Below are 25,055 nucleotides of genomic sequence, written 5' to 3' on the forward strand. Positions count from 1 at the left end.
GTGTGTGGGGGGGGGGTCTGGGCTACTTCACTTTACTAACAGAGGTGTGTGTGTGTGTGGGGGGGGGGGATCTAGGCTACTTCACTTTACTAACAGAGGTGTGTGTGTGTGTGTGGGGGGGGGATCTAGGCTACTTCACTTTACTAACAGAGGTGTGTGGGGGGGTCTGGGCTACTTTACTGTACTAACAGAGGTGTGGTGGTGGTGGTGGTGGTGGGGGGGGGTTGAGGGGGTATTGGGGAGGGTTTATTTTTTTGGATGGCTAACAGGGTCCGATTGCATTCAGGGCTTATACTGTGGATGATTCCCAAACACATAGCCCTGACACAAAACAAAGCCAATGCCTGCCAAAGCCTCTGGGGTATGGCAGGGAGGGGGGGACAATGCATGGCATATCGCTGTGTGTCAAACGGCAGGGCTGGTTATCACACTCTCACATGCCTGCAGAGGAGAGGTGGCAGCCAAGTATGCGGTGGCACTTGGGCCAACAGTGGGTGCCAGGCCAGGCAAGGACGGGGATGTGCTGCCCGCTAGGCCCCGCGGAGGAGCAGACTGACCAGGGTGTTCCATTACCAAACACAGGACATTGAATATGACAAAGGAATCGCAGCATAGATGGATTTCTGTGAACCCCAAAACGTGGCCTGTTGATACAGCTAAGAAAATACCTTCATTTCCTTTCATGACAAAAGAGACTCGACTGGGGAACGTCCTCGATGTCACGGCATCCAGGGGAAATTCTAAATTGTCCATTTTGTCCATTCTGACTGGAGCCGAAATTCAGATTCAGATGTTTGGCATTACAACCATGATATGTTTTTATGTACCAAAACCGTATGATGTAAACACTTCACATTACTGTAGGTGTGGCGAGGTGCGGTATCATTCATACCCCCCAACAATGCACACCTCCACCCAGGCAACCTACACCTCCGTAAGCTCCACCTACAGGAAGAGTTGGGCAGCATTATGCATCACGCTTCCCTTTAGCCAGAGAACTTCACCCACAGCAGATTAAAAACGGCCGATATTCTTGAACCAAACCTCTCCTTAATCTGTAAAGCCTTGTGGATCGTTGCCTGAGAGGAAGAGGGGGGGTTAAAGCCAGTAATATATGCATGGAAATGACCTGCGGCACTCCCCACAAAGAGGGGCCAGGAAAGGTCAAATAGCCTCCAAACTGCGCTTGAGTTTAATTAAAAAGACAAAGAGGAGCATAATTTCCGAGCGGCCGGGCACGATTACCGCTCGCCGAGTGGAGGAGTCTGGCCCGGCTCTTTCACAAGGCCCCGGTACCCCTTCCCACAAGGCACTGCGGCATCTTCCCATCCCTTTGATGTCAATATAGACCATTTATTAAGGCCATGAAAGGTTAATCTCAAGGGAGAGAGGATATCACATCGCTGGAATAGGGGAGGAAAGCCACACAAGTGGGAACAGTGGAAAGTTACATTTAGCCCAAGAGTGTTCAGAAATGATCTCTGCTTTTGAGTCCAGTCAGCAGGTAATGGGATTTAATTTCATCATCAAGTTATCCACAGGAGTGGCTGAGAGAAATGTAATGAAACTTTTAAAGAAATGAAACGCTGACAGTTGGCAGGCAGCCTGGCAGCTAGCTTAGCAACCAAATAGGACATGTTAGGTTTCAGTGGAGTTCAAAGGCTTGATTTGCTTGAATGAATTTAACGCAATGAGAGTCAATATTCATTACAGAAAGGTCTGCATGGTCGGTCGGGGGTTCACCACTGCCACTGTCACATGATCTGCCGTATTAAAACGCATCTATGATGATGGATGTGTTCAATTGCACAAAGTAACTGATTCAATGAATTTTTCATTACCCCGGTTGATATGTTGGGGACATGGAATTAGATAAGCCACCATGGCAAAAAAACATAGGCCTGTGGAGCCGACCTTGTGTATTAGGAAGCCCTCAGGGCCGCGAAGCTGCGTCTAGGCAGCGTCTCAGTGTTCCATGGCCGTGGTGCTATCCTCACACACCACACGGAAAGAACACGCCTCCTCTTCATGTACTCTTGTAAAAGAGTCTTGTAAAACTTGGAAGAAAGACAAAGGGAATGTGTGAACGTGTAGTGGTCTCTCTCTCTCTCTCTCTCTCTCTCTCTCTCTCTCCTTCATTGCCACTGCAGGTGAAGCTCTGCTATCTCGAACACACTGTAGGAGAACTATGCAACTCTACTCTAGGAAGTAGGTGGAGGGCAGGAATCAATAAGGACAACAATACCAGGCAGAAACAGAAGGTTGCAAAAAAAAAAAACGGTGGCTCTAATGTTGAAACGATATAACAGCAAACATCACACACCCAGTGGAGGCAAGCTGTCTCCTCTGCTATGACTAACCCTGCTGCAACACATCCTCCAATCCTGATCAATAATACCTTCTGTGTCGATTCGGCACAACCACCACAAAAAAAGACAACAAGGACTGCATCTGACAATATATGTCATATCATTTCCATATTTCATTTCATTAGTGGAACACTAACACACAATCTTCTACCGCAACTACTTGGCTGTCTCGCTGTCTGATGAAAAACAGAGTCGATGCTGAAGAGATTATTATTTTTTTTTTATTTCTAGGGCAGAGCCCTACTGCCTGTCTCTCATAGTAGAGAGTGAAAGCCATGGCCATGGGGCATGTCTAGACCTGTACTGTACAGATTCACACACACTGTCCTGCACGTTGCCAGCCGTAAATATTGTATTAAAATTACATCAATACTCAGCCGAACACTGCCCTCTGGCCCTGCTGGATGTATTTAACATGAGCTCTTAAAAACAATAGAACACTGGGATCCAGCACCTATGACAGCTCCCATCACATAAGAGGAAAATGTCTGCCAGCTCAATATGCCGTTGTTTCTAATACGTACGAATCCAATCTGCTACATGAGGGCAGCGTGACTCAGATTCAGTTCAGGAAACTAAGACATCAAATAAAGCATAGGCAAGGGATAAGCATGATAAACAAACAACACCTGATCATTTTGAAGACAGATTGTGAAAGATAACAAATTGAATCCCTGTTTAGTAACCTAGCCAAGCCTACAACAGTCACTCTGCAAATGACGGCAGATGGTACTCGTAATAGGAAAGTGGTTGAAGAGAAAAAAAAAACCCAGAGTGGAGAAGAGTGTGAAATATATTTCTCCGGTATTGTTACACGGGTAGCATATTATATAACAGTTCCCGATATTTTCTTAATTAAAGGGTATATCAATCATTGTTCTTCCTATACTCTTTTGGTACCGAATACTGCTCTGTGTTAACGATTGTCGTTCAATGTGACTTCTAAACCGATATTATACCGGTGCTGTAAGAAGTGCAGTGTCAGAAACTGTGTTATCCGTTTCCTTTGATAAATCTTAGGTTCCCTCGGTCTCCATCTCCACGCACGGCACAATCATCTCACTCCCTTTTTACATCCGAAAAACAAACACGAGAAAAAGTATTTCCGTTGCCTTTTTAAGGCCCCCACACTCCAGCATGAAAATGTACTGCTAGTTCTGAAAGGTACATGGGAGGATTACGCCTTCTATTCCCCTCCCAGATTAGATAAAATCATAACACAGACCACTCGCTGAACCTTGACCCCGCGGAAACCAATTTCATTTGGAGAGATTGGAGTGATGTATCGGGGATGTCTATGTGGTACATTCAAGGAAATTAAAGTTGGATTTCTGATGCATTCAAACTGGGGGAAGCCAAAACCTAATGAAGAGAGGTTAGGGGAAATAAATTGCTGTCACTTTTTTTCCCTCTCCCTCCCAAGCAATAACTTATCTAAATGGGAACGTTGTGGATCCAAACATGAGATGGCAACGTTGTAAAGCAATTTCAAAGAGGGGAAACAATTTTCTGACACTGCCTTGACAGTCACCTTATCAAAATAAACAACAACATCACGTCTCTATCTCCAATTTAAATTGTTCAAATACCTGTTTAAATATCGTTACTACGGCACCACGCAACGGCACAGGTAATACAATTCCCATCAGTTCTACTATCCAGAAATGGCCCATAATTCCATGCAGTGATTAGCATTTCTCCCCATCTTTATCCTCCCTCCCGCGAGCCGAGCCTACTCAGAGCCATTTGAATTAAACACCGCCATCGGAGTACTAAACGTTGATGGCGACGCGGGGGCGCGGGAGGGAAAAAGACATTGAAAGTTATCGCCTCAACCCATTTCTATTCTAATACCTTTGGCGCCGTGGCAAAGGTATGCTTTGAAAGAGCCAGGTGGTGACATCTTAATTTTTCACAGCCCAAAAAAAAAAATGTGGCTGCACGGCTCTCCCCGCTCCTATGCATTATTCTTGCTTTAAGCACCACGTCTCCTCTGGGGGAAGGGGGGTATTGTTTTACTGCACACCCAGCTGCGGCCTACTTGCCTCACCCAGGGTTCTTTTCAAGGAGTTGTCTTGGGTGACCCCTCTTTCTGACAGTTATTAATAATAACACGCGCCGGGGAATAGTTCACCTTGTAGTGCCGCTGCGGCCGAGCGCTGTGTGTGTGTGTGTGTGTGTGTGTGTGTGTGTGTGTGTGTGTGTGTGTGTGTGTGTGTGTGTGTGTGTGTGTGTGTGTGTGTGTGTGTGTGTGTGTGTGGTGTACCCTCGAAGAGGAGTCTCCGAGGGAGAATGGGGAGCACACAACGAACAACGAACCAGAGGGAGAGAACCAACACAAAGTACATCAAACAAAGTTTCCTTTTAATGTAATTACTGCCAGGTAATAATCTATGGCTCCCTTTTAAATGGAGAGCCTGATTGTGGCCTTCAAAGTGCTGAAACTTGAGAGAGAGAGAGAGAGAGAGGATGGAGAGGTAGAGAGGGACAACTGGGGAGGGTGGAGGGGCGGAGGAGGGGATCTAAGGAGATGGGGGGGATAAGAAGGTAAAGTGGCCAGGCCTGACAGACTGAGTGTTGCATTCTCCACCTTGAGTCCCATTAAAAGCTTCAACAGGAGAGCCCCTTTTGTGCATGGTGAGTGGTCTATTGTAACAAGCACCAGAGAGACAGGATGCAATCCAGGGCTGAATGAGATGTGGTGCGCCTGCCGAATTCACACTTCAAGTACTTCAGGGGCCTCGAAAACTGAAGGCCGATTCTTTGACGCTAAAAAATTATTTCTCTCTTTTTCCTTCCAAAACCCCCCTAACCCCTCCAAAAGAAATTGACATGCTTTGTATGTCGTCGTCTAACTCAACCTTGGATTGAGTTAGACAAATCTGAAAGTAATTGATTCAAAACAGATGGATGCTACACACAAGAAACCCAGGGAAAGCGTTTGATTGGACAAGTCCAACAAGGACCAATGAAGACGACATAAACCTCCTTGAGGTTTCACATTGTTCCCCCGATTGGCTCCGAGTTCCAAACCCCCCCCCCCGGTGTGCTTTCTTTATTGTGCGTGATCGACTTGAAGCTTAAAGATCCAAAACGACCCGCTTTAACAGTGCCCCGCTTCAGCCCGGGAGACGAGCCTGTGCTCACACAGGACCGTCGCGGCTGCCAAAACACTGTCACGCAAAAAAAGAGAAAAAAAACAAAAAGTGTTGGGAGACACAAGGACAGAGTAAGTAATGATGGTGGCATTCAGCCGCACAGTAGGCATTGTAACCTTTCAGAGAGCCGCATTCTTCAAAAAACTGAAAGCCCCCCCCACCCCCCCACCCCACCCCCACCCCCCACTCAAAAGACTAGAAAACAATTACGGCACAGGTGCAGTCACAGGAGTGAGAAAACAACATTATCTTGGGTGTCGCACACTTTCTAAAGTTGACCTTGCAGATGTGCCTCCCTAGTCCCTGCATGCCCTGATTCGTCCGCTGAGGATAGACTACATTCATTTACAGACACAGCACGCTTGGATGCAACGAGGAGTGCAGATAGGCCAATAACTCTCGTTGTAATGTTCTTATTAATCAAAACACTTAAAAAAAATTAATAATAATGCACCTACAGTATTTGCATTCTGCTGCTTCAGGTGTTTCTCTTACTGAGCAACTTCGCCTGTTAGCGGTCACTTGTTACACACACACACACACACACAGCCGACTTTCAAACGTCAAAGCGTCACTTTCAAAATCATGCATACTTCGCAAACTCCTCTCTGATCTACCCGACCTACCCCTACATCAAACAGCTCATGGGGGTGCGTGTGATTGTGAGTATGACTTTTACCGTTATGCATCCCTCGCCTACAGAGAGACAGAGTAGTTTACCATTCACCATATGCACACCCATCCCATAGTACAGTACAGTACAGTACAGTAGAGTACAGTAAAGTACAGCACATTGATGGCTCAGGGTGACCTGTTATTAGCGGTTTGACTGAGGACTTCCCGATGCCCTTCAGTATGTGTGTGTGTGTGTGTGTGTGTGTGTGTGTGTGTGTGTGTGTGTGTGTGTGTGTGTGCGTGAATGGACCCTGCAGTACAGTTGAACATCTCCGCTGGTCATTAAAGGAGGAGGAGGTGGAGGAGGAGGTGGAGGAGGAGGTGGAGGAGGAGGTGGCCTGAATCTTTCAGCCTGCAGAGAGTCAGGGCGGGAGGAGAGGCTATGACAAACTACCCTGGGCTTTCTGCAAATCTCTCTGGAACGCTGATGCTATCCATTAAGCGAGGAGAGTTTGGGATCTGAAACTATTTACAATGCTCAATTAGGGCTACTTATGATGACTGTGTGTAGTTCAAAGAGATCTTTAGTGCTCTAGCCCTAAGCATTGTTATTTAAATGCATCTCATGTATTTATCTAGTGTTTTAGCTTTTCCCTCATCACCTGTTTCTGTTTGGACACAGATAGAATGTTGGTAGTTTACTAATCTTACCACTCACTAATTCATACTACTGGTTTCTCTAGTCAGCTTGAATATCAAATACATGATAAATTATGGAGAATTATTTTTTATTTGAAAATACATCAAATACATCTCCTGAAGCATAAATCACTTTTCTATCAGCCAACTCCTCCCATTATGATTGATTAAGTTGACTGAATGTTGCAGTCCCGCCCCGCTATAATCACATCTACAGTGTGTGTGTGTGTGTGTGTGTGTGTGTGTGTGTGTGTGTGTGTATTCATCACAGGCCAGATGTGTGAGATGAAAAAAGAGATACATTTTTTCACTTTCATTTACATACGTGTTTATACAAGGTGGCTGTGGCCCACAAAGTTGGTTCTGAATGAGGAAAAATATAAGTTATTACACCAACCCCGTGCTCTACATGTTGGTTATCTTTCACTGATAGCCAGCTTTCCGAAACGGTATTAAATCCTGGCATGTTGACGGGCTCTGTGAGTTTGCTTGCATTTACAATCTTAGTAAAACCACTGTAGAGGAAAATTGAAGTTGGATTAAAAAAATGAATGAATAGATAGATAAATAAATAAGTGTTCTCCCAGTGCTGTCTTTAAAATGGATGCCTGAAATTTACAGTTTTCCATTAGCTGATGCCCAACAGCTTTTTCACGCTTGCATCTCGGCCTTCCGCTGCTATTTTTTGTTGTCTATGGCCACACTCCATAGGCAGCCGCAGTGTTCATTTTCTCTGGGATTTCTAACTTAAATGTGTCACTCTCTCTCTCTGTCTCTCTCTCTCTCTCTCTCTCTCTCTCTCTCTTCCTTTCTTCTAGTCTGGGGCTTTAAACCCTTATCGCGCTTGGCTGTGAAATACACACATCAGCATAAAAAGTAGCATTGCTGCTATTGCCATTATCATCAATGGACGCTTCGGAATCAAAAGTATCATTTGTTGATAGAAATGGAACCCACAACATTTACCCACGTTCTGAGTGTTCTGACACAAATCAAGCGAAAGGAGATAACACCTTATATATCAATAATTACATCCTCAATCCCCGGAATATAAAGTGACTGGCCTATAGCAACGGCCTGTTAGAGGAAAAAATAAACCAATTCTTCTCCACCTCAAAACATCATATTTGATCACACAAAACAGGCGAGACAGGGCTGGGTGGTGGTGAAGGCCTATATTTTTCCCTTATTTAATTTGTTTTTTTGTGCGTGTTGCGATAGGGGATTATTATTTCTCTGCTGGTGGGATCACATCGCTCATGGTTGTAGACCCCTGAAGAATTCTATTAACCCGGGTTATGTCAGCCTTAATAACATGCCACCCTGCTAAGCAGGATGGGATTGATTCAGAGAGAGGGGGGTGGGTGGGGGGGGCGGGGGGGGGGGTTGGGTTGGTGTATAATGAAGCCTGGAATAATTTACCTTTTAAAACAGAATTGCTCAAATGGAATACCAAAAAAAAGGACTAATCTAAAGTCATCCTCTGTCTCTCTCTCTTTCTCTCTCTCTCTCTCTCTCTCTCTCTCTCTCTCTCTCTCTCCTACACGTCCCCATCCATAGCTCTAGAGTTTACAACGACAACCATATCTATACAAATCATATTTTAGGGTGTATGTGTGAAAAGTTGTTGCTTTGTGGTGTTGCAGCCATTGATTGCTTCTCTGATGGAGTCCTGGTTGCTTTGTTGCTCTACGGATCAGCTGTGGAGTGTTGCCGTTTGCTATATTTGCCATTCATTAGCCGCCAGTGAGGAGATGTCAGGGCGCATTCACGGGTGGGCCACTCGCGTGATAGCAAGCATCAAATCAATTCAGTCACCTTGAACTTTGAAGATGAAAGAATAACATGCTGGAATTGGTCTCCCTCTTACCCTGCATGGCTATTCTGGAAGGCTCACACAGTCAGGCCTGCATAGTACGGTTCGTGCAATAGGCTACACACGCAGTCTATCCGTGTTCCATACCGTCTGCCTAAATGATAATGGGGATATACGATAATCCTGTTCTGATACATGCTACCGCCGATATTACACGTTCTGAAGCTGAAAACAGAATCCAGATGGATTTCAGACATGCTATACATGTCGTTACGTATTTTGATGTTTCTGGTTTTAAGGCCGGTGCCATGTGAATTGAAGGCTTGTCGGGGGGCCAGTCAATGAGCCTTGTTGTGGGATGGTAATCTTTGCTTCTCGTAGCCCTCTGGCTGTACTTCACAGCAGCGACTCCCCAAAGCCTGTTTGTGTACCGCGCCTAATGGAGACTCTCTCATCCCCGATGCGGAAATTAAATGAGCTGTGCCGCTTTCAAAAGCGCCTGCGCCTGGTGCGCTTACAAGCCCCCCATCCCAGAAGTGGCCCGATGAGCTTGTAGACATGCATGTTCCCTCGCACCGTTCTGAGCATGTGCTCCAGTTGCAAACACACAAACAGAATTGTCGAGAGACAAGGCAAAACCTCTGCGTGGGGGACGGGGGACAGGGGGACAGGGGACGGAGGGCGACAAAACACTGTTCACACACACAATGAACAGTCCTCACAGGGAAGAAGATTCAACACCATGAACGCTCCCTATTGAAGGTAACAAGGATGTGTTGCTGCTGTGCTACTTGAGGGGTAATGAAAGTCTGCTGAGCTGATGTGCAGTGAGTGCATCGTGATCTGAGGACTGGGGTTCCTTCCAGAGACCAGCGCTACAGTATCATCCACTGGACGCTTGGTAGTCACAAGAGAGACTGACAAGAGCTACACAGCTATTGTTTTCCTATAATTCACTCCCTCTTTAATGGCTTTAGAGTAGGCAGCTGGTTGGAACACAGCAGGTCTCTAAGGCGTGCAGCTGGGAGCCGGGAACTGGGAACTGGGAGCTGGGAGCTGGGAGCTGGGAGGAAGAATACAGGGTGGTCTTCGACAGAACAACACCATGCCTGCCCTCCTCATCTGAACACCTCCATTGGCTAGTGTTTCATTGAGGCTGGCCTTTGAACTGATCCTAGGGTTGTAAACAAAGACGCCATCTTGGGGCCTAGCTACCGTAATAAACCTACAGCAAAGCACTGGGCATCATTGAGGAAAAAGTAGCATGTAAATCCTACCAGGAAGTGTTGCATCGCATTCAATAAAGTCATGACGAGACACAGGAAGTACACAGGAAGGAGAAGGCTAAAGATGTAAACATGGTTAACCCGGTGGTCCCTCTCTCCCCCCCCTTCCTTCCTTCGCTGTGGCATTGAGGCTAACGTGTATGGTCAAGTTAGGGGAGTGGCGTTGTGTCGGTGGGCGCCAGTGTCGGGGGGTCCTTACCGTAGGTAGTCTCGCCGGCAGAGGATGAGGTTGGCTTTGGTGTAGAGCGTGGAGCCCACCTCGCCCAGCCTGCAGTCGCAGCAGGCACACTTGAGGCAGTCCTCGTGCCAGTACTTATCGAGGGCCTTCAGCAGGTAACGGTCCTTGATCTTCCTGTTGCAGCCGGCACAGCCCTTTGGCTTGGTGTCCGGCTGGACGGAGAGCATTTGTATACCTGAGTGAAAGAGAACACGGAGGGGAGAAAAAAAGCTTGTTAGACATCACGATGAACGGAACCATTAAGAACATGGGCATAATAACATGAATATGTTAGCACAGCACTGATACATAGTAGTTAGCCATAGCATCCTGAGCTCAAGTTTTACCAAACAAACTCAAATACATGTTTCGGGACGCAAACACACACATACGTGAAGCCATAGAGCCAAATGTCTTCCTATTCTGTTTCGCCTCGTCTCTCTCCCTCTGCCATCTCTTATGAGGAGTGGCCAAAAGTAGAGGAGCTTTCTACAGGGGCGGGTATTGTTTGGCCCTAAGCAGGGGCGTTAAGCGGCTTTGTTGGGCTGTGGGGGGACAATGTGGCCTCGCACCAGGCCGTAATTAGTATTCTCCCTCCATCCTGAAGAGAGGAGGCTACCCCCGCTCCCCTTTGTCCCCCTTTTTACACACGCACAAGCACACACACACACACACACACACACACACACACACACACACACACACACACACACACACAAAGTTTCTCTTTCCAGAGTACTCAATGCTAAGGTAAACCTGCTCTTAAAAAGTATTTATTGTTTTGAGGTGAAGGGTGTTTGACTGTTTGCAAACAATTTGTTCACATATAACGTTTTATGGCAGTACTTCATGTACTTTTTCATGAGAAGAATACAGCTGTGACTTATCAACTGAATCTTATTTGAACTGTGCTACTGTACAACCTGCTAACAATTAAGTCAAATAAAAGCAAAACAAATCACACTATTTACTATGTTTAGAGATGTATACATGTCATTCTTTACTCAGTATCTTTACAAAAAAATACTAATAGAAGGTATATGATTTAAAACAGATTTGTTTCATAGTTATAAGTATGTTATAACACAGACAACTCTGTTCAATGCATCTGCTGAGGTGTCCTTTAAAAGTTAAACTCTTCTTTCTGCACAAGAAAAGAAAAATGGATGTGCTGTCAAGAAAAATATGCTAATATATCCCCAAACAACTGTATATGCTACCCCCCAACTTTTTTTTTTTTTTTTTCATAGTAAATATACTTTAATATCACATGCTTATTGATGACATTAGACAAACCAGCATCATCAAACATTGGGAAATAAAACACGATATGCTCTAATAGTAGGTCTACTAATAACACGTATGAGGATGACCTTTCATGTTTGCTGTATTTATGACCATGTATGAACATTGTTGAATACAATGCAAACACCACTATGACAATTGGCGCATATTAGCATACACGTTTCAACAAGACCTACCGCAAACTGGGTCTGGGCCATTTTGTTGGACCACTCTCTCTATGCAAATAGAAAAGTGCTTTATCTGAGAGCTCTAAGCAGACCTCATTCAAACTAATGCTTTTTAAAATAAATTGCAAGGGACGCACATCAAACAGGTTGCACCGCCGCACTGTTTGCGGTAATGAGCAAACCCCATTTTATTCCATTGCGTTTAAGCTGTTGAGCTTTTAATTGGCTGGATTGGATTGTGAGAGGGGCGCACGGTTGATTGCCTCCGCTATGCGTACTTGTTCAGTACCACTCATCCGCACCGTCCCAGCTCAGCCTGGTTAACACAACAAAGTCACCGCTTCTCATTACCAACCCAAAGAAGTAAGAGTTTCGACTCCCCTCAGTCTGCAATCAAGTTAGACCCGTCGGAATCGATTCCCAGTTTCTCAAAGCACAGAGGCTCTATTATTTCCTTTAGCCCGGAATCGTTCGTGTTAAATTAAGCCACATTCTCCGGGGACTTTGGAGGATCTGCATGGAAGGAATTTGGCCACTTCGATTTTCCGATTGCCGAGGGGAAGCGTCGAACAAAAGATTCATTTTCCATAAAGGAAGGGAAATTACAGCTGCTTTGGGGCCTAATGATATCTATTTTCTTTACTCGCTCGTTCGGATCCTCCCTCCCTCTCCTCCTCTCCTCCTCTCCTCCTCTGGTTCAGTCATGGGCTACTGTAAGCTATATCAGGCACGTCCTGGATCATATGTTATACCCAAAAACGGATGTAAAATGCTGGCACGATGAGGCGACGAGAGCAAATGCCGTGCACAAAGTACCAATTTGATTCCTCCTTTCAACCACATCACAGCTGCGCAAGTCGGAGATGCTGACATTTCACCCTGTTATCAGTTTAATTACTGTTGCCATGGCAGCATAGTGCTTGGTAAAGGCCAATAAGGGATTTGCCATAGAGAACTCAATTTTCGATGCAGCTGGCGACACGGCGACAGAAAACAGAGATAATCGTAATTTCGGAGCGTAGGCTACACACATGCAGTCACAGTCTGAATGAATTGGTAGGCTACCTAATATTCTAGTCTGTGTACGTCAATAAGACACGCATTAAAAGAGGCTACCGTTGGACCATATTTCACTTAAATGTCTAGGCCTATTGACTGATAGATAAGCAAAAATAGACAACAGTCCATTAGGTTACACCACGTATACACATACAGGCTACATCATAGTCGGCAGACAGCACCCTCTCAACGAGGCTGAAACACTGTAACTTCTCCGCGCATCATCAAAGCCGTTATGAATAAGGGCATGAGACCACGTATAAACATTCTACAAACGAAAGCGCAAAGAAACCTCTTACCGAAACTTTTCTCCCTTTTCTGCATTTGTTGACCCGCTTCAGAACCCGAACCACCATGCAACAAGAGGAGCCGCAAAACCAAATTCTCCGGATCTTTAGTCAAGTGAGCAGCTGTATGCACGCTCACTGAGGGTGGCTCGCTTTTGTTAGAAGTAACAATCCACCTCGGCGCACAAGAAAAGAATGAAAAGGAGAAAAATACCAATCAACAAAACACAGGAAGAAGGCGACAGCGACGGCTCGCTATCGCTCAGCGCCACACGGTGCTAAAACCACGTTTGTCACAACAGTGCTCGACTATGAAATTAGATCGACCAGCAGTCGCAGCTTGGCGAGTGGCAGCGAACAAATGACAGCAGATGACAAAGGCATATGCTTACCCCTTCGCGGCGCCGTAATCTTATAATCCTATCGTGCTCCTCGCTCGCGTTGCCTATTTGCGGCGGTTTCTGTCGTATATAGCCCACTAGTAATATGAGTTTCATATGAGAATGAAAAGAGAGCGCGGTGTCTTCGGACAGCTCTCAGATAAATAGATACAAATCTAAATTCCCATAGTAAATGCACGCTATAGTGTAATACGGTCCATACATCCAGAGTGTCCATTTGAACGCAAAATCATATTTTCCTATTTTCTAACGAATGGAAGCCAACATTATGTCCATTCCCATAGAGAAAATACAAACATGGATCACAAATTCCCAATCACATAGCTGAAATCAATAGTAAGGAATAGTTATGAAATGTCACAGTATGCCATCGTTTATTCCATCAAGGGACATCCGCAATGACAATAATGCTGTCATGCGACTGATAAAAACCATTACCAACAATACAATTAAAGAACTGTGATTATGATAAATGAGAAAAGTATAGCTCATTGTTGAGGAGTAAACTCACCGTCTTTACGGTGCGCCATCAAGGGATATACAATGGTAAATATCGCACCCTATACTTTATGAGGATAACACAACATCCACCACCTCACTCACCTTTCTAAGACAAGTTACGCAGAAGGCTATAACTTCGGAACGGGCACCACCGTGCAGACTCCAACTATATATCCCCTCTGAGCAAAAGTTCACGAAACTGACATAGCGCGACGGATTGAAGTGATCTTCAGTTTGAAAATAATGAGGTCCACATGGATCATGTACGAGCAGTTGTTGGCAACAAAGCTACAGGTGTTCCTCCATCCGCCGCTGAGCCGCCGTGTATTAGGTATTCTGAGAGGTTCAGGGCAACTTACCCATCAGTGACTGAGAGACGAGGAATAGTGAAGCCTAGCTTTATTATCTTCAAACCCAATCCCTCACCAGTGAGACATTACACGACGACGATAAGGTCATTCAGTTATTACCGACAGCTCGAGTAACGGAGCGCATGCATGCGGGCGCGCTCCCCTCAAACACTTTTTTTTTAATGCTCTTTCTTCACTCACTCAGATGCGCGCGCGCGGACGCACCGTGCCCAGTGCGTTAAAGCAGCGAAGTGCAGTTTTCTGTTTTATTCGTAGCGGGGATGTATATCACCACTGTACCTTTGTGATGATTGAATATATAGTACAGTATCTGATTGTTTCACAATCAGGGATGGAACTACATTTAGCCAACTCTCCTATACGCACAAATGTAGCCTACCATTCTCAGATTTGTTGAAACGATTGTAGATCATTCGCTCACATTGTCTCTTGTTCATGCAAGTTCAAACCGTATTATACATGTTGTTCTGATGTTTAGCCACTTTACATTTTCATAATGCGTTATTGAGGTCACCCTCGTTTGGTTATACGCACTTTGCCATAGATAGGGGTGAAGCTAGGTCAAACAAGACAATTCCCATGCTATGGGAATCAATCGTAATGCGTAATAACGGCTCAGATACGATTGTGTAAACTATCAATAATCAAACAGACCTTGAAAGTGATGCGTAAAAGGATAATAATCCAACAATCCCACGTGGACCACTGTAAGGCACTTTCTCCATTGTGTGGTAGGAATATGGTCGTTACGCATTTGACATTTCTCTCAAACAACAGCCCACATGGCGAGACGGATGGTACATAGACGGCAAGCAAGTGTAAGGAAACATGAGAGCTAAATACAATTAGCTAGCAAAAGTAACTAGCTCTAATGAGGACAATTAAATGAAACATGTCTAAGGCAATTGATTTTTCTCCTCTCTTTCTCCATTTCTTACTGCTATAAAGCAAGGTCCTGCGCTCCTCGGTGCAGTTCGACGCCTTGACTGATTAGTACATCTACACAAATCTTTATTTAAATCATTCCTGTAATTAAACGATGGAATTATTCCTCGCCCGGTTGTTGCACCAGCCTGCTCCAATTAACGCCCTGTTTGGTCTATCTGAGGCCCACACTGCCAGAGCGAATGACTCATAAGACTGGGTCAGTGAGCCCCCCAGCTCCCAACCAAACACGCACGCACACACACACACACACACACACACACACACACACACACACACACACACACACACACACACACACAACAGGACAGAGTGAGAGTGACTCCTTTCTTCAGACCAAGAGTCGGTTTTCCTTTCAGTACTGTACATGACTCGCAAGTGGAAGTTCTTTTAATAGACATGACAGTTAAAGATGTAGGAAATGGCTAAATCAAACGCCACACCGCATATGAAAGGAAGAGAGAGAGAGAGAGAGAGAGAGAGAGAGAGAGAGAGAGAGGGTGGGAGAGGAGAGAGAGCCAGCGAGAAGTCAATAGTTGGCATGCAGCTCCACGCCAATCACGCTCAGCCTAAAATGCAGCGATAATGAGATGGGTCATAAAATGCTCCTCGGCCCATTATGAGTGATGAGATGCATTAAAGCTGACAGGGTATTACCTGTCAGTAATTAGGTTTTGTCATGGATTGAATTATTTCGAAGCGGGCTATCTTCGTAATCAGGCAATTTGCGAGGGAGACGCTTTAGTCCGTGTAACGGCGGAAAAAAATGGAATATGAAGAGAACTAACCACCTCTCTCTTTTTTTTGCCCTTACACTTCCCTTTCATGCTTCACATAATCACGCTAATAATTCACTGAGAATATCAGGGTATATGTGGGTGAAAATGCCATCCAATACGCGTAGGAGAGTGATCTGAACATGCCTGTCATATGATGAGATGGTGTGGTGGTCTGTGCGTAAAGTAACCTAATCTGTTGGAAAAAAAGATGTCGGGCAATCTCTTTGCTGACACTTTAGCAAACAGACATCAACAACGCGAAAGCAGCTTGTTATTTCGTTACTCTCAACACACCTACCTCTCTCTCTCTCTCTCCCCCCCCCCCCTCTCTCTCTCTCTCTCACACACACACACACACACACACACACACACACACACACACACACACACACACACCCCTCTCCCTCCAGTGGAGAAATCGAAAGGCAGCAGAGAGGCACCACCAAAACCACACCGACAATCCAACGACGGGATGGGTACAGCATGGACTGCAGTTTCCTCTTATTGTTTGAACGAACGAGAACCTTAATTACATCGTTCCGGAGAGAAAATCTTTTCGGCGGAGGAGTAAAGTAGAGAGCTTGGTGCGTTTAACATCGTTTCTGCAGGCATCAAGCTAATCCTTATTACTAACATTCTACACCCTTACAGGGCTCGGGCAGTATCTCCCAATTCACCACACAAGAAAATAAGTAACATACCTGTTTTGTACGGGGATGCTCCGCACAAATATGATTAAAGTCGTTGGGTCGTCGCTTTATTTCTTTTCCTTGAATCTCCTGATGATTACATTGAAAACAAAAATAGTCACTAATTGTAATTTTCTGAGGAGTATGCCTGTCGTGGTGACCTCGCCGTAGTCCTTATACTTTGCCTATTTGTGTTAAAGACTATTGTGTTAAAGGTTAATGGCACGGATGAGGAGGAGTACGAGGACACTATTCAAAAAAATGACCGTAGCCTACCGGTGAAAAGTTGCCGCGTGACGAGTTGGTGACACAAGTGTAGCCGCCTCTCTATTCAAGTTGCAGCCGTTATAGGATGAAAAAGCGCCACCTGCCTTAAATCAACTCCCTTTCGTTCGCTCTCACTGGCTCACTCTCGATCTCTCAGGGCTTCTCTCTCCTCGCCGCAACGTCTGTTTCTTCCCTCTCTTTCGTTCCCTGGCAGAAAAGCAAGAGAGACCTGAGCCGGCCCGCACGCCTCCACTCCTATATAAGCACCTCCACAAGGTCCCTAGTTAGCAGCACACTCCAGCTCATCCAAGAAGCTGACAAGCACCGTTAGGGAAGGCAGCGCATGTTGCTCTAATGGACCTCATTAAGCTCTACTTACAGATGTTCTCTTAACATAATTGATCTGCAGCGAGTTGAGAGGACGGCAACCTATTCCCCAGCCCCCAATTATGGCCCGGTAATTAGATCCCCAACCTCCAGTTCTCCACATTCACCCTTCTAACATTCCGAAATATCAAAGTATCTCTTTCTCTCAAAGCGAACCCTCCTGCCCCCCCACCACCTAACCTCCATGTCTCCACCTCCTCCTCCTCCCCCCTCTCCCATCCCAGAGACTCCATTCCTCTGACAGTATTGACAGTCAGATCTGCTAACCTTTGTAGTGAAGCCAGACTTAGTAGTGCACTCACTCCAATTGACAGAGCTCAGTCTTCTTCCCCCCCCCCTCTCTCTCTTTCTCTCTCTCTCTGTCTCTGTCTCTCTCTCTCTCTCTCTCTCTCTCTCTCTCTCCCCCTCTATTTTCCTCTTTTCTCTCCCTGCTGAAATACCCTGGGAAAGAGTGAGGGATAAAGTGAAGCACAGATGGAGAGAGAGAGAGAGAGAGAGAGAGAGAGAGACAGACACAGAGACATAGAGAGAGAGAGAGAGAGGGGGGGGAGAGAGAGAGAGAGAGAGAGGATGACTGAGAGAGAAAAGTAAGTTTGTACTTTTGATAAAAGGTTGTAATGATAATATCTGTCAGGGGAGGATCTTTTTTCCTAACGTCTTTTTATCTTTAATAATTCCTCTGATGGCAACGTTGAGGAACAGGAAAGGGGGGAGGAAGCGGGCGCTGGGAACCGGTGAGGAGTGATGGCGCATCTTTTATAATGCCAATCAGCGCCACTCCTATCACCCGTCTAATTAGCCGGCATGCTAAAACAGAACTGCACTTGGGGAAATGGTAATGTCACGGTTTTGCACTTTAAAGAGGAGGCAAGTATCGGGGATGGGTGCATGAACAGGCGATGTTGGTTGAATGCGCTCTTCTGTCTCAACCTTGTCAAAGACATGCCACACACAATGATTCTGACTGTCTTTTTGCATGACCCAGATTGAAATGTTTTCATATTTTCACTTAGTTGGAGCTACGTGGGGGTAATACCGAGCATTCATAGGAGTTTTGTCAGATTTTAAAGTTATAGGCTATATGTTTTACTTTAGGCCTGTCTGTGCATGCTTGCTAGGCCTAATGATTAAAAAAGTAATGTGTTTGTGTGATTGTTTATATGTCTGTATGTGTGGCTGGTGGAGGTAGAAATCAGAGGACGGGCTCATTGTAATGCATGAAATGGAATGAGGAATTGTATCAAACACGTTTCTGATTCCATTCCATGTATTACAATGAGCCCATCCTCCGATTACTACATCCACCAGCCTCCCCCTGGTATGTACACACGTAAGTGAGAGTGAGAGAGGCTTGTGTGTGTGGAGTTCTCCTGGCACCCCTATGTGGGTATTCTGCTGTAGGTGTGGCTTGGTGCTATTGTGTTATACATTTTAGATGTCTTTTCCCTGTGACTCAAGCTCTTCATTGAGCTGTCCTGACATTTAAGAGTGGCTCTTGAGTCGTCGTCGTCGTCCCCCCCCCCCACCCTCTCACTTTCCTACCTGAGTCCTCACACACAGGTCCAAGCAGGGGGCTCAAGGACCGGACACTCCACACTGGCCCTCCAGCCTCTCTGCCTCACCCGCAGTCAGCCTCCCTTAGGGGAATAGGGCAGGGAACACATGTGACTCTGCAGTCTGCACTAACGACCACGAGAGCTCCTCCTTAAAGAGACACTCAGTAATTGCTGCAGGTATACGACCTTCAAGTGGGGTCAAGGGATAGTTTTTTTTAATGACAACTTTTTCTCTCCCCCGCAGGCCAATTTTGTCTTTCGGCACAGAGAGAAGAGAGAGAGAGAGAGAGAGAGAGAGAGAGAGAGAGAGAGAGAGAGAGAGAGAGAGAGAGAGAGAGAGAGAGAGAGAGAGAGAGAGAGAGAGAGAGAGAGAGGCAGGCAGTGGAACTAAGTTCCAGAGCTCTCTTCTTCTTCTTCTTCACACAAAAGTCTTGAGAATCACCTCCAGTAATAGGCCAGAAGGGAACCCTCCAAATGTAAAGAATAGCTAGGCCAAAGAGTATCGACCCTTCTTATTACTCCACAGAGAGTTAATGGAGATTACTTAATTCAACCGCCTATTCATTTAGTCAGAATATAAAGCGAGCAGGAGCAGTCAAAGAGCTGTGACTATGGTAATATCCAGGTCTGCTCCTCACCAATAGTCTTTTTCTAACATATGATCAGGGAAAAGAAGGATGCGGTAGAGTTAGATGTTGGTTATATTGAAGGTAGGAGCGACACTGTTATTAAGACATAAGGGGTCATGATGCATTGGTGTAGATTATCATTGAACAATGGGATATGCATTTTTCTCACATATCTTTCTCCGTCCCGCATTTTTGAATTGACTGTGTTATTATTCGGCTCAACCAGCTCTTACATGCAATAAATCATTTACTTACATTAAGTATTGTTTAAGGATCACTGCAACATTTATCACTGTATGCATTGATAGTATGTTATGTATAAGCCTTATATACTCTCTCACAGATAAGGTATACTTCATACTCTAGGTGGCAAAGTGGATCCTAATTCATTCCAAGTTTTTGATTAAATAAAGATGATTAAGCATTACTATTATTATGTCAGATGGCTTCTAATTAGGGGTAGTGGTTATAAGCATACCCATTAGATCTGAGATGCCTCTTATGACTACCCACTTGCTGATTGGTAATTAAGAATCTAATCCGTTTTGCTAAGCGGGTTATATCTAACGACGCAAAAGCAATGAATAGGAACCCAGTGACCCATACGTTAACATTGAAAATAGCCCGATCCTGAAGTGATCCTGAACTTCCAAAGCAGAGGAAAATACAACTTTTAAGATTTGACTTTGCCTTTGTTTTTTTGAGCTCATTTGAGTTAAGTCTTTTCCTCAGATTTTCAGCAGAAACTATACCTTCTGTCCTCTTCATCGTTAACTATGATATTATCATGGATTCACTCTGATTTATGATAATCAGCTCGTGTCTCATGTTCATTTGGTAATCCCCTTACTCACTCATGTAGATTAACAATATTAAGATTTCTTGACACGTATCAGAAAATAATATGGATAATATATAATATTCAACATCTAAAGGCACTGGTGAGACACTTTTTGATCCAAAAGTGTTGCTAATTATGACTTTGAAGAGAAACTGACATAGATCATTGTTGTACATCATACACAAATATTGTTCTTCTGTTGTGTCTGTGGAAACTTTGGAAAATTGATCTCATGTTGTGTCACAACAAAGCTGCCTCAAAAAGCAGCGTTACGGTATGAAAAAAACAACAAACAAATGTGTTACTCATATATTCTGACAGTTATCCATGTGCACTTGAAATGAATTTCTTTTGCATTTAAAATGTAAATGTCAGGGCTTATTGATCTGTACAACACGATAACAAGTCTTGCCTTTTCCCAAGCGAGTAATAAATGCAATCTAACGCTATTTGCGCTCTGTTGAATGAGACAGGTAGACATCAAAACACCTCTGTCAAATTACTGAGGTTGGACCCTTGTGAATATTTTATGGACAAACTAACCTAACAAGGTCAAGATATCCCAATTTGATTGGAGTATACCAATAAAAGAAGTCTTACTGAATCTGAGATATTGAAGATGAGCACAACAAACTACTGTTGGAGAATAAGCTATCATGGATGGACTGGAATGCTGTTATGTCTAGATCTTTTGTTTAATTTGGAGCTTTGGAGGACAACATTCTTCTTCTTTGATGACCAATGTACAAAACACACGCACACACACACACACACACACACACACACACACACACACACACACACACACACACACACACACACACACACACACCAGCCTCCACACATCACCACACGTGTTCAGAGGAACCACAAGATGAACCTTTGAATAATATTTCTCCAAGTCTTTAATGATAACCTTGAGCAATGCAATACTGGTAACTGCTACATAATATCTATCGATTCCATCCGGCGCGATTTCCTTGAGTAGCTTGGGCTGAAATTACTTGCGTGTTCAGAACTGAGCATTTCAAACAGACTGCTGTATACCTCAGCGGCAATCAATCAGCCTTAATCCAAAACCAATTTACTCCGCCTGAAGAGGAAAATATCTTTTAATCTCTTGCCGACAATCCCTGATTGCAGTGCCTAGCATCAGTTGACAGCCAAATGGTGCCGCTTAGAATAGGTCCTTTCTATTGGATTTGTGCTTGCTATTTTACCATATAGAAGCATGGAATAGGCAATTTGATAGCTATGTATACCAATTTTCTTTGGCTTATAATGTTATTTCTTTCAACAATATCTTGTATAATCATGACCTGTCTATATTCCTATGCATTGGGGGAAAAGCCATTTAAAGAGGCCGTTATACATGAGAAGAAAAGAGGTTTGAATTACATATATGTAAATATAAAAGAAACATGCAAAAGTGAACCAAAAAAAAAAACCTTTCCACTTCATTTTTCCAATCTCCTATGCACTAAAGCCTTGCATATGAAACAGGAAGTCTCTTAAATATACTAAGCCATCTGTTGTACACAGGGACTCTGCTTTGCTTTGGAGCTTGGCGTACACAGCTGAGGTGATCACCTCTCTATGGAGCAAGGACTCCATACTCCTTTCTCACATCTGATCAATTATTACATTTCTTAAAACTGTGATTACAGTACATCACATGTCACTGTGCTCCAGTTAGGAAACAACACATTCCTTGTTATGACATCAGTCGGATGTCCTTGTTTTCTTTCCGTGTTAGTTGACACAGGGACCTGACTAAATTCTGAGGATTGGAATTATAGTATTAGGTTGTGACCATACCAACAGCAATGTTGTCTCTAAAAAGTATCAATGGATTATAGTTGCTTGACTACCGAGGTAACTATATATCTCAACCCATTTGCAGAGTATAATGCTGTAGATATCAGTTACAGCTTTTCCTCTTCTGTCTTCTCTGCTCTGATAGATAGATAGATGGATAGATAGATAGATAGATAGATAGGTACTTTATTGATCCCTGAGGGGAAATTAAGGCGTTACAGCAGTTCACATTACAAACAACAACAACAAAATAAAGTGACAATGGAATAATAAAATAGACATCTGAAACATTGCCAACAGTAAGAACAGTCCAGTATGATTTAACATCCCCAGCCCCCATACTATCACAACAGCATGTGACTGTTTCTTGAGGACCGGATGTTTATCAAGGGCTCCTACTCTGTTTGCGAACCAATATTCACCAAACCAACACATACCAAACTAATATACCCTCAGAGCAGGGTATAGCAGGGTCGAAGGACGGTTTGATACCATTCCTCATTCCATTCCATCCATTACAATGAGCCCGTCCTCCAATTTCTACCTCCACCAGCCTCCACTGCCCCCAGAACAAGGTTTCTAAAAGCTAGGTACAATATCTCATGACTAAAATGTCAATCATTTGGTACTGTAGGTTATTAGTCAGAGTCGACGGGAGCCCCACAGTAACCAACCTAATTGAGGGCCATATGTAAGGCGAGCAGTCCTTGCTTTACTGTTGCGCATGGAGGGAGTCTGATAAATGAGGCCCCCCAGAGTGACTCACAGCTGAGCCATGGTCACACACAACTACACAGAGTACTGCGAGAGAGCAGTGTGTGAGTCAACACCCAAACTTCAATCAAGTTTATCATGCAGTCATAGTATCAATCAGCGAAAAGGGAAGCTTCAACCCTGAGTGTATTTTTACCTCTCTGAATAAGCTAATAAAGTAAGAATCACTGGGATGTCACTGACGTTACCTTCTGTCTCCACCACAAGTCTTTACCGCGCACGTCAGTCATCATAATGACAAGAGCCACATTCCCGCCCTTGTTCTCCGTCTCTTCCCTGATTGCAGTGCTTCTCCGCCACATGATTCTCTAGTCTCCCCTGTCCTCCCATCGCTCTTAACAGCTCCTGTACGATTTGGCCCACTTGCCTCCACGCTTTATCCTTGTATCCTGATTGACCCTTAATTGTGTCAAGGAGCGAAAACATTTTCTGTCATGATGTTCCAATTAAAAAAGAAAAGTCTATGTACCGTACTATTTGCAGCGCAAGTGACTCACATTAATTCAGGTGACTCATTGTTCCCCTCAATATCCAGAGAAACAGGAAGCCTTAAATAGGCAACCCAAAAGTATCCAAGCGGTGTAGGCTTTTCCCTTAAAGGTCCAGCATGTAGTTTTGCGTGTTGCTGCCCCTGCTGGCCATGTTGATGTTGGCTTCATCAGGGCCATTTAGCACTATATTAAAACTCAAATCTACCTTTAACAAGAGGTCACAGAGCAGCCAGATGTAGCTAAAGGTGTTGACATTTGCACGACAGTTGACCCCTGCTTCAAAGTTCACGGCCCATACATCTACCCAATCAATGACCAATAAGGTGAGTGGATGCCAATAGAAAGGGCAAGGTGTCCTCTGCCCTAAATGGCCTGCTTGCCCACTCCTAAGGTTGTGGTTGGTTGAGTTATTTATTTTTCCTGAAGGCCTCACGCTGAGGGAAGTGTCGATCCAGGGGAAGGCTTGTGGGTTGTTTGTGTTTTTCTCCAGATCGATTCCTCTGAGCACAACTTTCCATCATGCAGAGGGGGCCAGGGCCAAAGACGACAGCTAATTAAGATGGCTAATCACTGCATTTCACAGAGGCTCCAGGCACTGTCACTCTTCCTCTCCCATGCAGGCACCTGCTGGTTCATATCGGTGACATCATTAAAAGACACTCCGAAAGAAAGACACCCGTTTTAACAGCTTTCTGTGCTCTCTAATTTTCCTGTGGACATTCTCTGCATGTGTGTATGTCTTTTGGGGAGGGGGATGGAAGGGCGGGGGGGCTGGCTGTAGCATTTCTGACTCGACCATAGAGCAAATAGAGGGACAGAGAGAGAACAAAAGTGGGGGGGGGGTGATGATGGGGGAGAGGAAGAGGCCCTTGAGTTCCTCAGGCCTGGCCTCTAATGAGCGGTTTAGCCACGCTAATGGGACTTGCTTGTTATCTAATGCCACCTGACAGCTTCACCCTAACAGGCGACATGCGTGCTACGTTGTCGTGGTGAAGTGATGCGCTCTGTGTGGATCATCTGCTCATTCATTCACCAGCCATGTAAAACCTCTACCCGTTTAGTAGGCATTTGCTTTCTCATGTGAACACACACACACGCACGCACGCACACACGCACGCAGGCACCAACCAACACACACACACACACACACACACACACACACACACACACACACAAACAAAAAGGATGTGGCATGGGTAAACATCACACCATTGCAATACATTTGTCATTTTGCGGCCTCTCATGTCGAGACCTACGTGGGCTTGATGTGAATCTGTTGTGGCGTAAAACCGCAAATTAGGCATGTAGTTCGTACCGCTTTTGGGTTCAAAGCCACTCAACATCGAGCCCCCCCCCCCACCCCACACCCCCCGTTTCAGATACAGTGCAGAGTAGAAGACGTGGTTGATGTACAAGAAAACTGAGAAGCTTTGCATCTCACCTCATTTTGTGTGTGTGTGTGTGTGTGTGTGTGTGTGTGTGTGTGTGTGTGTGTGTGTGTGTGTGTGTGCGGATGCACGTCCCCCTCCTTCACGTTTTAATTGGATGCTCTCTCAGGGTGTCGGGGGACCCCACGGAATAGTCTGCTAATCCCCCTGTGATGTTCGCACCCGAACCCCCATCCTCCA

The 25,055-nt window shown here is 44.9% G+C and overlaps 1 protein-coding gene across 1 annotated transcript in view; it reads right to left on the minus strand.

The window, feature by feature from the left end:
• lmo3 (LIM domain only 3) overlaps positions 1 to 13,015 on the minus strand; it is a gene marked incomplete at both ends in the record, with an annotated part of 32,633 nt that extends 19,618 nt beyond the window's left edge. The window contains 2 exons of the mRNA XM_083692551.1: positions 10,143 to 10,356; positions 12,991 to 13,015. Coding sequence (XP_083548677.1) covers positions 10,143 to 10,356; positions 12,991 to 13,015 — 239 coding nt within the window. The remainder of the gene's footprint in view (positions 1 to 10,142; positions 10,357 to 12,990) is intronic.
• Between the last annotated feature and the right edge of the window lie 12,040 nt (positions 13,016 to 25,055).

This window comes from Argentina silus (genome assembly GCF_951799395.1).
Source record: "Argentina silus genome assembly, chromosome: 20".
In the NCBI taxonomy this organism is placed as follows: domain Eukaryota; kingdom Metazoa; phylum Chordata; class Actinopteri; order Argentiniformes; family Argentinidae; genus Argentina; species Argentina silus.